A 10927-nucleotide genomic window follows, 5' to 3' on the forward strand; every position below is an offset into this window, starting at 1 on the left:
CTCTTTACATTCCCTGCTGCCGGCTTGTCCCTTCCTCCCGTCGCCGCCTGCGCAGCGGGGATGCAGCACCGCTGTGCCGTCCTTCCCGGGGACCCCGGCGATGCCGCTGGCTGCCGCATCCCCCCTCCCGGGCGGCACGGCCTGCCCCCGCCCCGCTTCGCCCCAGCATCCCGGTCCATCCGGGGATGCCCTCCCGGTGGGCGCTTGGCCCTTCCCCACCGGAGCAGGGATGCTCCCTGCCTCCTTCCCTGGGGCAAAATTGGCTTTTGCGCTATGTCTCCCAAGGGAGGGGGCCGGATCAGAGCTGCTGTTCCCAGCCCCACCTGTGGAGTGAGTTTGTGAGGCCTCAGCACCGTAGCCAGAGGAGGACCGGCCCGCATCCCGCTCCCCCGGGGAGCAGCCCGGCAAGGCTGGAGCTCCCCTTGGAGCGCCGCAGCGGAAGCTGGGGTCTCGCTTTGGGCGCAGAGCCGTGGGGCCAGGCTCCCACGCTGCCCGGAGCCGGAGCTGGTGTGGGGGTCCTACGCGTGTTYCTGGGATGCTCCAGGCTGAGCAGGGGCTCCAGGCCCCCGCTGGGATTTCAGAGCCTTCCCGCTCTGCTGGGCTCCCATCCAGGGAATGGGGCCAGGCCGCTGGCAGGGGAGCAAGGGCAGGAGCTGCCGCCGCGCCGCTGTGCCGCCGCGCCGCCTCGGGGCTTCACCTGGCGGGGAAGGGGCCGGGGGGCTCGATGCTGGGGGGAGCCGGGTGCAAGGCCCAGGCTCTCGGGCACGGATGGAGCCGTCTCCCGGCCTCTCCGCCTTCTTCTGCACGCACCCCCTCCGGCCCTGGCCCCGATGGGTCCCTCTGGCCCCTCTGCGCGCAGGATGAGCAGCCTAATCCCGTTTTAATCCCCGATTCCGCGCCACGTGAGCCTCTGCCCGCAGCGGGCTGCAGCGTGGCCATCGGGGCCACGTGGGACCAGGCCCCCCCGGGGCCGTCAGGGCGAGCGTCGCGCGTCGCTGCCCTGAACTTGCCGACTGGTTTGGGGACTTGAGGAATTGAAGCCTCCGAGCTGGGTTTGGGGCCGGGAACCAGCCGGTTTGGCCCAGGTCAGTCCATCGTTCCCAAGCCGATGGGAGGAATAGAGAGGCTGGAGGAGGTGGAAACGCCCCCCCCCCCCCCCCTTAGCTCCAGCGGCTCCCGGAGGGGGCGGGCGGATTGCTGTCCTCCCCGCCTGCCCGGGAAAGCGAGGCACGGAGCAGTCCGGGCCGGGGATGGTGCTCGGCAGCGGCGGGCGGCGGGATGCTGCGAGGTTCGGCCCGCGAGCTGCTCGCCTGCTCCCGGGCTCCGCGCTGACCTGCTTTTCCCGGCACGCGGGAAGGGAGCTGGCTGGCCCCGCTCGCCCAGCTGCACCCTCCGCGCCGAGATGGAAAAATCCCAGCCTCTTCCCGCTGGCAGCTGGTGGCTTTCACCGCTAAAGAGCCGTCCCTTTGCCGCCGGGCGGCTGCGCCGGGCAGAGTTAAATGGCACGGAAGGAACGGCCTGTCAATAGCCGAGGGTTAGCTCCCCTCTCCCGCGACGCTCCGCGGGGCCAGGAAGGATGAGGACCAGGACAAAGGAGGAACCGGATACCGGCGCGACGCGGGCCGGGGATTCACGTGCCCCAGCCTCCCGCCAGCTCTCCCGCTGGGATCAAGTTGCCGGTAGGATCCCACCTCCCTGCTAGAGATGCCCGGGGACCCAGGCAGGCTGGGGGCCACTCCGGTCCCTCGCTCCGGGGCCGGTCCCTACATAGGGGCTGCCACCGCCGCGGCTGGTCCACGATGTGCCGCCTCGCTTGGTCCCTTGCTGTGCAAACATGAGGGTGGCGGGGGACGAAGCAGGGCTGTGTGTGCTCACCAGCACCCGGCTGCTGGGCAAAGCCGGCCACGCTCCCGCATCTTCCTCCGGCTCGGGGCGTCCGGGCGGGATGCGCCGTGCCTCGGTTTCCCCATCCTCCTCTCCCCGCTGGAGCCGGCAAAGGGGGGGCAGGCAGCCCCACGGCAGGGTCCCCGGGGGCCGCGGCGTGTGTTATTTATTTGGCCGTGTCGCTAGGAGCAGCGCGGTGCGTGCATGCGTGCGTGCGTGCGGGAGGAGGAGCCGGGCCGGGAAGCGCCGGACGCGCGTTCCCAGGGCTCGCCCTCCCTGTCTGTTCGGGGAACTTGTGACCCGGCCGTATCCCCTGCTTAGTTCTGGCTGGGAGTTTTTTCCATGGCAACTGCGGCGCGAGGCTGGGCCGGGAGCCGGGGCGACGGGGGGAGCGTGGAAATGGCAGGCAGAGACGCCGCTCGCCCTGCGAAGGGAAAGGCGGCCAGGGCAGCATGGAGAGGAGGAGTGAGAGGAGAGGAAGGCTGCGGCGAGGGCTCTCCGGGGCCGAGGGGCTGCGCAGCCTGGCCCGTTGCCCGGGGGCTGCGAGCTAATGGCTTTGGCAGCTGCGAAAAGTCAAGTCCGGATTTCCTCGAGGGGGGGCGGAGGGAGCCGACCGCTCCGCGCCGCGGCGTCAGCCCTGCTCGCGGGGCGTCAGCTCTCCTCGCGGCGCCGGGAGCCTCCGAGGCTCTGCCACCGCGTTCCCTGCTGCTGCCGCCGTCCTGCATCCCACTGGCATCCCTGCATCCCGCCGGCATCCCCGTTGCCTGGGCACCGCTCGCAGGCGCCCTCCGCCAGGCCCCGCATAGCCGGTCCGGTCCAGCTCGGTGCCGCCGTGCAGCCAGGCAAGCCTCCTTCTGCACGTGGTCCGCGCGTCCCTCTCTCGCTCTTCCTCTTCCAGTTCATCTCTTCCCAGCGGCTTTCGCTCCCTGCAAAGCTGAGCCGCCGCCGTCCGCCCCGCTCCTGCCCGCGCCGCGCGGGTGCAGGGTGCAGCGTGCCTGCCCGCCGTGCAGAGCCACGCACGCCGGGACGGGGTGACGGCGCTGCCGCCCTCCTGCACCCTGGACCCCGCTCCCATGTGTCCCGCACGGCGGCCAGCCGCGGAAATCCCCAGCACGCGTCGGGCCGGCCTTATCTCCGCGGGCACGAGCAGTGGCAGACCTGCCAGCGAGAGCCGCGCGGCTCCGGCCCGCCGGAGATTGGAGGTTGTCATGGGGAGAGAGGCTGCCGATTTGGGCGGTGGCTCTCTGCTTGCTCCAGATAAGGCGTCCCCGTGTCCCCCGGCTGTGCCGGCGGGCTGGGAGCGCTGCCAGGGCTGGCCGGCCCCCCCTCCGCCTCCCTCCGCCGCCCCTCGCGCTCCCTCTCGGCACCTTTCCCGGCCGCTCGCCCTCTTGCAGACCCCTCGCTCCTGCTCGCTTGCCTTCCTCATCAGCATTCGCGTCCACCCGTCCCCGCACCCACCCTCCCGCCAGCCTCTGCCACTTCCTCTGCCTCCTGCGATCTGCTATCTCATCCATCTGCTCGCCTCCGCCTCCGTCCGCCCGTGCCCGCGCCCGGCCCCGCCGCCGCTCCCACCCCTCTCCGGGGTGCAGGTAGGCCCCCTCCGTCGCAAGCCGCTCCGGCACCAGCACGGGCCGTTACGGGCCCCGGGGCGGTGCTTTCGGCACCGAGCTTTGCAAGATGCTCAGGCAACAGGCAGCGGCCGCGGCCGGGCTGGCTCGGCTCCGCCGGGCGCGCGGGTGCGTCGAGCTCCCCTCCTCGCAGACGGGGTCCGCGGCTTTTGCCCGCTCCGTGCACCGCATCTCCCGCGCACCCTGCTCAGCCCCCCCRGGAGCAGCCCGAGGAGCCAGCGGTCCTGGGAATCCCGCCCTGGCCCTGGCCGCCGTGACCGGTGGAAAGTGTGAGCTCATGGGTGCGTGGGGACRGCCAGACGCGGCTCAGCCCGGCCGGACAATGCTGCCTTGTGCCCGAGCCCAGCGCCGCTCCCGCCGCCCCAGAAAGAGGTGTCAGCGCTCTGCCGTCCTGCGTCCGCCGGCGCCGCGGCCCACGGCAGAGCCGGGCTGGGCGCCGGGCGGGCGACGGCGAGGTGCTGAGCAGAGCCGGGGCTCGATGCGGTTTGGGGCCTGCCAGCACCAAGCTGGGGTGATTTTTGTAGCGGTGCAGGGGGGGTCTCAAAGGAGCCGGCGATCCCTGGCACGCAGCAGCTCAGAGCAGGGAGGTCCAGAGCTGCCGGCGGAGCCCCGCTGTCCCGGAACGACCCCGCGTCTCCTCCCGAGGCAGGATCTCATGCGCGGCTGGTTTCCAGCAGCTGGATGATGCTCCAGGGTTTGCCAGAGCTGCTCCTCCTCCGTTTCTGCATCCGGCAGCGCCCTGGGCTGGGCTCTGAGCCCTTGCTGGAGGATGCAGGAGGGCAGTGGGCAGCGTCCAGGCTGCTCCCGGAGGCGGTCGAACTCCCCAGCTCTGTGCAAAGCTGCCTGCGAAGTGCTTTGTGGTCGGGGTGCGTCAGGGAAGGGGGACGGTCCCAGCACGGCTGAGTGCCGGGCCTCCTGCTGCTGGTGCTGTCCTGGGAAGCAACTTGCTCAAACTGCCTCAATTTCCCCAGGCTTGGGAAGCAGCAGAGGAGTGAGGAAGGGGTCGGATTGAGCTCTGGCTTCGGGCTTGGGCTCAGCATTGCTGATGGAAACCAGGGACTGGACTTTGCCAAGCTTTCCCCCCTGGTCTCCCAGCTAAAAGGAGAAGTTTGAGGAAAATCAGGAACTTTCTCCTCTGTTCGTTGTGGGTTTAGAGCACCGCGAGGGCTCGGCCCTTTGCGGAGCAGGGCCGGCGGCTCCGGGGCAGGGGCTGAGCACGGCTCGCCCGTCCCGCTCCCGCTGGAGCCTTCTCGAGGCCGCTGGCTGCCGGCGGACAAAAGGCTTCATTACCTCTGCTCCGCTTGTCAGTGCTCGTCAACAGCCGCCGCGCTCTTCGGAGCTGCCAGGCGCCTTTGGGGATCAGGGTGAGGAGGAGGAGGGAAGGCTGTGCCGGGAGCCAGGGACGAGGCAGCCCCTCACCTCCACGCTGAGCTCTGCACGGTTGTCAGCCCACAGCCTCGCGGGTTTGTCCCAGCCGGGTCCTCCGGGGTGGGATGCGCACCCTCGGGGGCAGGCAGCCGAGCAAAGCTGCTCCCGGACTTCCCGGAAAACCCCGCTTGGCAGGATTTGCTTGTGCGGGAGGGCTGGATAGGGAGCGTGTGTGTTGGTGCCGAGAGCCTGGGCTGCATCCAAAGGCACTCGCCGTTCCCGCCCGGCATCTGGGCGCAGGGGATGTGCAGCCACGGCCAAGGGAGCCCCCGGCCCGGCCAGCTCCGCTACCGCGGCCGGGCGCCTGCTCACCTCTCCCGTCTCCGTTGCAGAGGCAGCACCCGAGCCCCAGCCTGGTGTTAGCGCCCAGAGGGATGTGGAGCCACAGAGGCAGCGGTAAGTGGGGCCCCGAACACCCCCCCCCCCCAGCCTCTCCCTTGCCCCCGGCCTGGCTCTGAGCCGCTCGGCCGCCTCTGGGGCTTTGCAGGCTGTGGCACAGCCCGGTCGTCCCGGCGAGCCTGCACAGCCGCTGGCGCAGGGATATATTAGCATCACGCGCCCGGTGGGCTGCCGGGCCCCGAGCCCCTCTGAGCCCCCTCGCCTCCCGCCCGGGGGTTCGACCCAGCAGCACGAGGCCGTCGGGGAGCCGGGTCTGCCCGGCCCCGGGACCCGCCTCGGGGTGCTCCTGGCAGCGGGTGGCCGTGCCCACGCTGGCGGCTGCCCCCAAATGCCCCTTCTCCTCCCCACGCAGGACCCTGTGACTGACACAGCCCCTCCGGCCCGCAGCTGAATGGAAAGACTGCAGAAGGTGAGGGCTGGCGTGGGCGGGGGGCTCGGGGTGGGCGGGGGGCTCGAGCGTGCACTCGGTGGGGAGCCAGGGAAGACACGCAGGGGCTAGTGGCCAGGGTCAAGGGGCCAGTGGCCAAGGGCATTGGCAGGTAGCGGCCCTGGGATGCCGCTAGCTCTCAGGTGGGCGCAGGAGGGACACGCTCCTCTCCCCTTGGCCAGCCTTCCTCCCCTGCCTTCCTCCTCCTCCTCCTCCTCCCAGCCCAGCCTGGTGGCACCATCTAGTGGACACGTGTCCTGGCCAAGCCGCTGTCACCTCCTGAGTGTCCCCAGCCCTAAACTGCAAGGTTGGAGCGGGCTTCTGCAGAGGAGACCCCAGGGCCCATCCAGAAATGCCCCATCCCCAGGAGCATCTCGCCCAGGCCATGGGCACGGGTGTCCCGGCTCCTGCCATGGCCCGGGAGGTGCCGAGCATGGCGCGAGCGGCTTTCCCAGCAGGCATCCCGAGGGATGAGTTTTGCCAAAATCTCCCCTTCCTTCCAGCAATCGCTGACCTCCCCTGGGAGCGTCTGTTCCTCCCGTGGCTCCAGCGTCCCGGGATCGCCCTCCAGCATCGTGGTAAGCAGCTCGTTCGCGTCGCTCCGCCTGCACAGCCTGCCCATGCCTCTCTGAGCCGTTCCCACCGCCCCGGCAGGCCGCGGGAGCCGCGGAGGGAGGCACCACGCCAGCCCCAGTGAAACGCCCTTTTTGCACCCGAATGCAAAGGAGCTTTTCCTTCCTCCCAGGCCAAAATGGACAATGAGGTTCTGGGCTACAAGGACCTGGCGGCCATCCCCAAGGACAAGGCGATCCTGGACATCGAGCGCCCCGACTTGATGATCTACGAACCCCATTTCACCTACTCGCTCATGGAGCACGTGGAGCTGCCCCGGAGCCGAGAGGTGAGGGTGTCTCGGGCGGGCGCCGGGCGGCGTGGACTCCCCCTTGCGCTGCCCCGCGTCCCCCCGGTCCTCCGTGCTGCCGGCCGGCGGGGGAAAGCCCTGCTCCGCCCCTGGAGCGGCTGGACGGAGAGGGTCCAGCGTCTGCCCGGAGGGCACCGCCTTTGCACTTGGGTTGGAATAAACTGCTTTTTGCCTTCCGCAGCGCTCCCTGTCACCTAAATCCATCTCTCCTCCTCCGTCTCCAGAGGTGAGTACCGAGCTGGGGATCCCGAGGTTCCAGGGGTGCGTGGCTCCCCTGCCGGACTGGGAAACTGGCCACCGGCCTTGGGGTCGCCGGGGCTCGAACGGAGCATCGCCCCGAGAAGGCTGGGCGGGCAGGTGGGCTGCTGAATCACCCCGGGGCCGCACGGTGCCCCCTCGGCTCCTCACGGGCTCCGCTCGCCCGCAGGTCGTCCGGGAATGGCTGGAGAGCCGGTCCCCGGGAATCGCCGCGCAGAGCGCCCCGCGCCACGCCGGCACCGCGGCCCGCAGCAGCGTGCAGCACTTCCACCGCCCCGGTACGCCTGCCCGCTTCGCCCGGCGGAGCCCCGCGAGCGCCGCCGCGCCGTGCCCCAGCCCAGCAGCCCCGCGGAGGGCAACTGGGCAGACTGGGCTGAGGCGGGCGGCTCTGCGGGGCGCCGGGGCCGTTTCGCCCCGGGGCCGCTCTCACCTTGCTTTGCTCCCCAAACCCCTTCCCTGCTGCAGAGACCGACACGACGGAGCTGAACATCTACAAGAAACCTCCGATCTACAGGCAGAAAGGTGAGCGGGGGGGGCTGCCGTGCTGCGGTCCGGGGCAGCCCAGCGCCGCGGGGCCCGGCCTCACCCGCCCCCGCTGCCCTGTCCCATCCCGTCCCATCCCATCCCGCGCAGAGCACCACCCCGGCGCCCACCACGGGAAGCACCTCATCGAGGACTTGATCATCGAATCCTCCAAGTTCCCGGCGGCCCAGCCCCCGGACCCCAACCAGCCCGCCAAGATCGAGACGGACTACTGGCCGTGCCCCCCGTCCCTGGCGGTCGTGGGTAGGTGGGGGACCGGGAGGAGGGTGCAGGCGACGGGCCGGTCGCAGCGGGGCAGCCCGCTCTGTCCCCCCCGGACACCCACGGCATGACGTCCCCTCCTCTCCTCTCCTCCAGAGACGGAGTGGAGGAGGCGGATGGCCTCCAAGAGAGGGGAGGAGGAGGAAGAGGACCTCACGGAGGAGATGAAGAACCTGCGGGAGCTGCAGAAGCAGGAGCTGAGCAAGGTGCGGGGCAAACCCGGTGGGGCGGGTGGTCTCGGTGCGACGGGCTGGGACGTGCTGGCACTGACCCCCGCGCTCCTTCGCCCCCAGGTCACCTCCAACCTTGGGAAACTGATCCTGAAGGAGGAGATGGAGAAATCTCTCCCTATCCGGAGGAAAACCCGCTCGCTGCCTGACCGGACGCCCTTCCACACGTGTACGTGGGATGCCGGCGTTCACCCAGCTCCCGGCTTGCCGTGCCAGCAGTGCCAGCATTAACCAGCTCTTGCCCCATCCCTGCCCTGCCCCGTCCTGCTGGTTAATGTCCTGGCCTGGCCTTGGGCTCCTGCTGGAGCATCCTTTGCTCCAGCCGCCCGCATCCCTGCCCGGCTGCCCGGGACCCCGCTGATGGCCTCTTGCTCTCTTGCAGCTCTGCACATGGGGAGCTACAAGAGCTCCTCGCTGCCCGCGTCCGGGAGGAGCACCCTCACCCGGGTAGGTGGCCCCAAGCCAGGGCACAGCGGCCGCGGCCGGGCTCTGGGCGCTGGCGCCCGCCTGGCCCTCGCCGGGCATCGCTCTGACGCTTGTCCCCTCTCCTCCGCAGCTGCAGTCGGCGGAGTTCAGCTCGGCAGGCAGCGATAAGGGCAGTCCGGGTGAGCGCGCGTCCCCGGGACGGGGGATGCCGGGGCAAGCCTGGGCTGCGCCAAGGGGCTTGTTGCCCCCCGGGGGACGATGCGGCTGGGGGGGGGACCGGCTGTGCCGCACCCTGGGAGGGCACCGTGGAGGGGTGCCCGGCTCTGAGCCCTGCTCCCTTCTGTTTTCCAGGCCTGCAGGTAAGCGCTCGCCTGGCTGCCAGCGCAGAGACCCAGCGAGAGGGTGACGTATGCCGGGGCAGGGAGCGGGGTGCACCGGGGTCAGCTGACGATGGGGCCCGGAGGGCATCGGAGGGGCAAAGAGAGGAGAAACCAGGGAGGGGATAGAGGGATGGCATGCTTGGGCTGGAGCCCATCACCCTGGCTTCGGTTCGGGTGGGAGAGAGCAGCCCTTTGAGGGGCTGACGCGAGGCTTTGTCCCCCTAGAACGGCCAGCGCGGGCGCATGGACAGAGGCAACTCCCTGCCCAGCATGCTGGAGCAGAAGGTAAGAGGGGCCGGGGGCCAGCGGGGGACCACGGGGGCATGGACGGGGGTGGCGGGATGGCGAGGAGATGGAGAGGAAGGACTTACGGCCTCTCCTGGTTTGCAGATCTACCCCTACGAAATGCTGATGGTGACCAACAGAGGCCGTGTGAAACTGCCCCCCGGCGTGGACAGGACCAGGCTAGAGGTAGGCGCTGAGCCAGGTCGGGGCCGGGGCAGGAGCGAGGGCAAGCGCGGGGGACCCGGCGCCCCGTGACCCTGCCTGTCCCCGCAGCGGCACCTCTCCCCCGAGGATTTCCTGCGGGTCTTCGAGATGTCCCCCGAGGAGTTCAGCAAGCTGGCCCTGTGGAAGCGCAACGAGCTGAAGAAGAAAGCCTTCCTCTTCTGAGCCCGCCTCGGCCCCGAGCTCAGTCCGTGTCGCGCAGTGTAACCGCTTTAGGGCTCTCAGCCGGTTTTAACTAGGAACCCCTTTCCCTCTGCCCCAGCCCCCCCCAAAACAGCCGGTCCCCCAGCCCCTGCCTCTCTCGCCCTGCGGGAAAAGGGGGCCGGAGGGCTCGACCCTCCCTCCTCCGCCCCGACGCCCTCCCTGCCGCCCTGCTCCCGCGCCGCCCGCTCCCGCTCGGCATCCTGCTTGCAGCGGGGTGCCGGGGCTGCCCGGGGCAAACGCTGCCCCGAAGTGGGCACGGTTCAGCTGGGAGGAGAGGCCCAGGGGCTCCTGCGCTCAGGGCCAGCCGGTCCCTGGGGCAGGCGGCCCCCCTGGCCCCCCAGCGCCCGCTTCCCCAGCCCTGCTTTGGGCTGGCGGACTGGGAGCGTGCTGGGGCACGGGCGCCGGGGCGGCTTCCTTCCCTGCCTCCCTCCCCGACCGTGCCCCCCGGCCCCCAGCCTCCCGCTCCCTCGCCTGGGTACCCGTATCCCCCCACGCCGCGGCCCCAAGCGGGGACTTGGGAAGAGCCCAGAGGCCGGGCCGATGGGCTCCCGGCGAGCCGGGCCGGTGTCCTGCCTCGCTCCCCTCCAGCCCCAGTTAACATCCCCCCGGTGCCAGCTCCTGCAGCGAGGACCACAACGACTCGTACACTGCCAAAACCTGCACGGCGCAGGGGCACCCCAGGCTGGCGGAGGGCAGGGCACCTCGGCGAGGCCTGGAGCACCCTGCTCCTGCCGGGGACGGGCAGCTTGCAGGGTCGCAGGCAAAAGCCAGGGCTAATGCAGCCCGGGGAGCAGCTCCAGAGCTCGCCGCCCTTCCCCGGCTGCAAACGCGCCCTGGGCGATGCTCGCCCATCGCCTGGCGTCGGGGCAGCGCAGGGCCCGGCTCACTGCAAGCGGCCGGGTGGAAAAGAGCAGGGCACGGCTCAAAGGGCATTGCGAGCGCGGGGTCTGGGCGCCGCGGCGGGCAGCGCCTCCCTCTCGCGCCTCTCCCGTCCCCTCTTCGGGCACACGTTTTGGGCAGAGACCCTTCTGCCCCCGCACTCCCCGGACCCCCACACTCCCCGGTTTCTGTTTCCAGCCACTCTCCAGCCGCTAAACCTTGTTGGGATGTAAAGAATGTAATTTATCGGGAAATCACTGGCCCATTCTTGCCTTTCACTGCTACTTCTACAAACGACATATCTATAAATATATATATAAATATGGATTGTTTTCCGATTTGAATACAGTGATTCACTTTCTCTGTTTTGTTAGATTTTATTTTATTTGCTGGTGTCAGAGAATTCCGTGTGAGAGTGATTTTTGCTTATAATTAAAGGTGAAATGGCTTTATTCCGCCTGGCTCCCGGCGCTTTGCTTTCCCCGCTCCGCTCCCGCCGCGGCCCCTCGCTCCGGCAGGGGAAACTGAGGCACGGCGCGGCCGCTGGCCGC

The 10927-nt window shown here is 69.9% G+C and overlaps 1 protein-coding gene across 2 annotated transcripts; it reads left to right on the forward strand.

Moving 5' to 3' along the window:
- Nucleotides 1–3214: 3214 nt before the first annotated feature.
- Nucleotides 3215–10831, forward strand: DMTN (dematin actin binding protein). 2 transcript variants are annotated; one of them, XM_026081822.1, is made up of 17 exons: nucleotides 3215–3473; nucleotides 5273–5336; nucleotides 5692–5748; nucleotides 6270–6344; nucleotides 6512–6667; nucleotides 6870–6914; nucleotides 7116–7224; nucleotides 7412–7468; nucleotides 7580–7732; nucleotides 7847–7956; nucleotides 8044–8149; nucleotides 8363–8427; nucleotides 8537–8585; nucleotides 8758–8808; nucleotides 9012–9071; nucleotides 9177–9257; nucleotides 9345–10831. In XM_026081822.1, exons 3-17 carry the CDS (start codon nucleotides 5731–5733, stop codon nucleotides 9530–9532), a joined length of 1323 nt encoding a protein of 440 aa, XP_025937607.1. In that variant the 5' UTR covers nucleotides 3215–3473; nucleotides 5273–5336; nucleotides 5692–5730; the 3' UTR covers nucleotides 9533–10831. The 2 variants fall into 2 exon arrangements, with proteins under 2 accessions (XP_025937607.1, XP_025937608.1); XM_026081823.1 differs by having other exon boundaries at nucleotides 3218–3473; nucleotides 8758–8765.
- The last annotated feature ends 96 nt before the right edge of the window (nucleotides 10832–10927 follow it).

This window comes from Apteryx rowi, unplaced genomic scaffold (genome assembly GCF_003343035.1).
Source record: "Apteryx rowi isolate R43461 unplaced genomic scaffold, aptRow1 scaffold_56, whole genome shotgun sequence".
NCBI classification, from domain to species: Eukaryota; Metazoa; Chordata; class Aves; order Apterygiformes; family Apterygidae; genus Apteryx; species Apteryx rowi.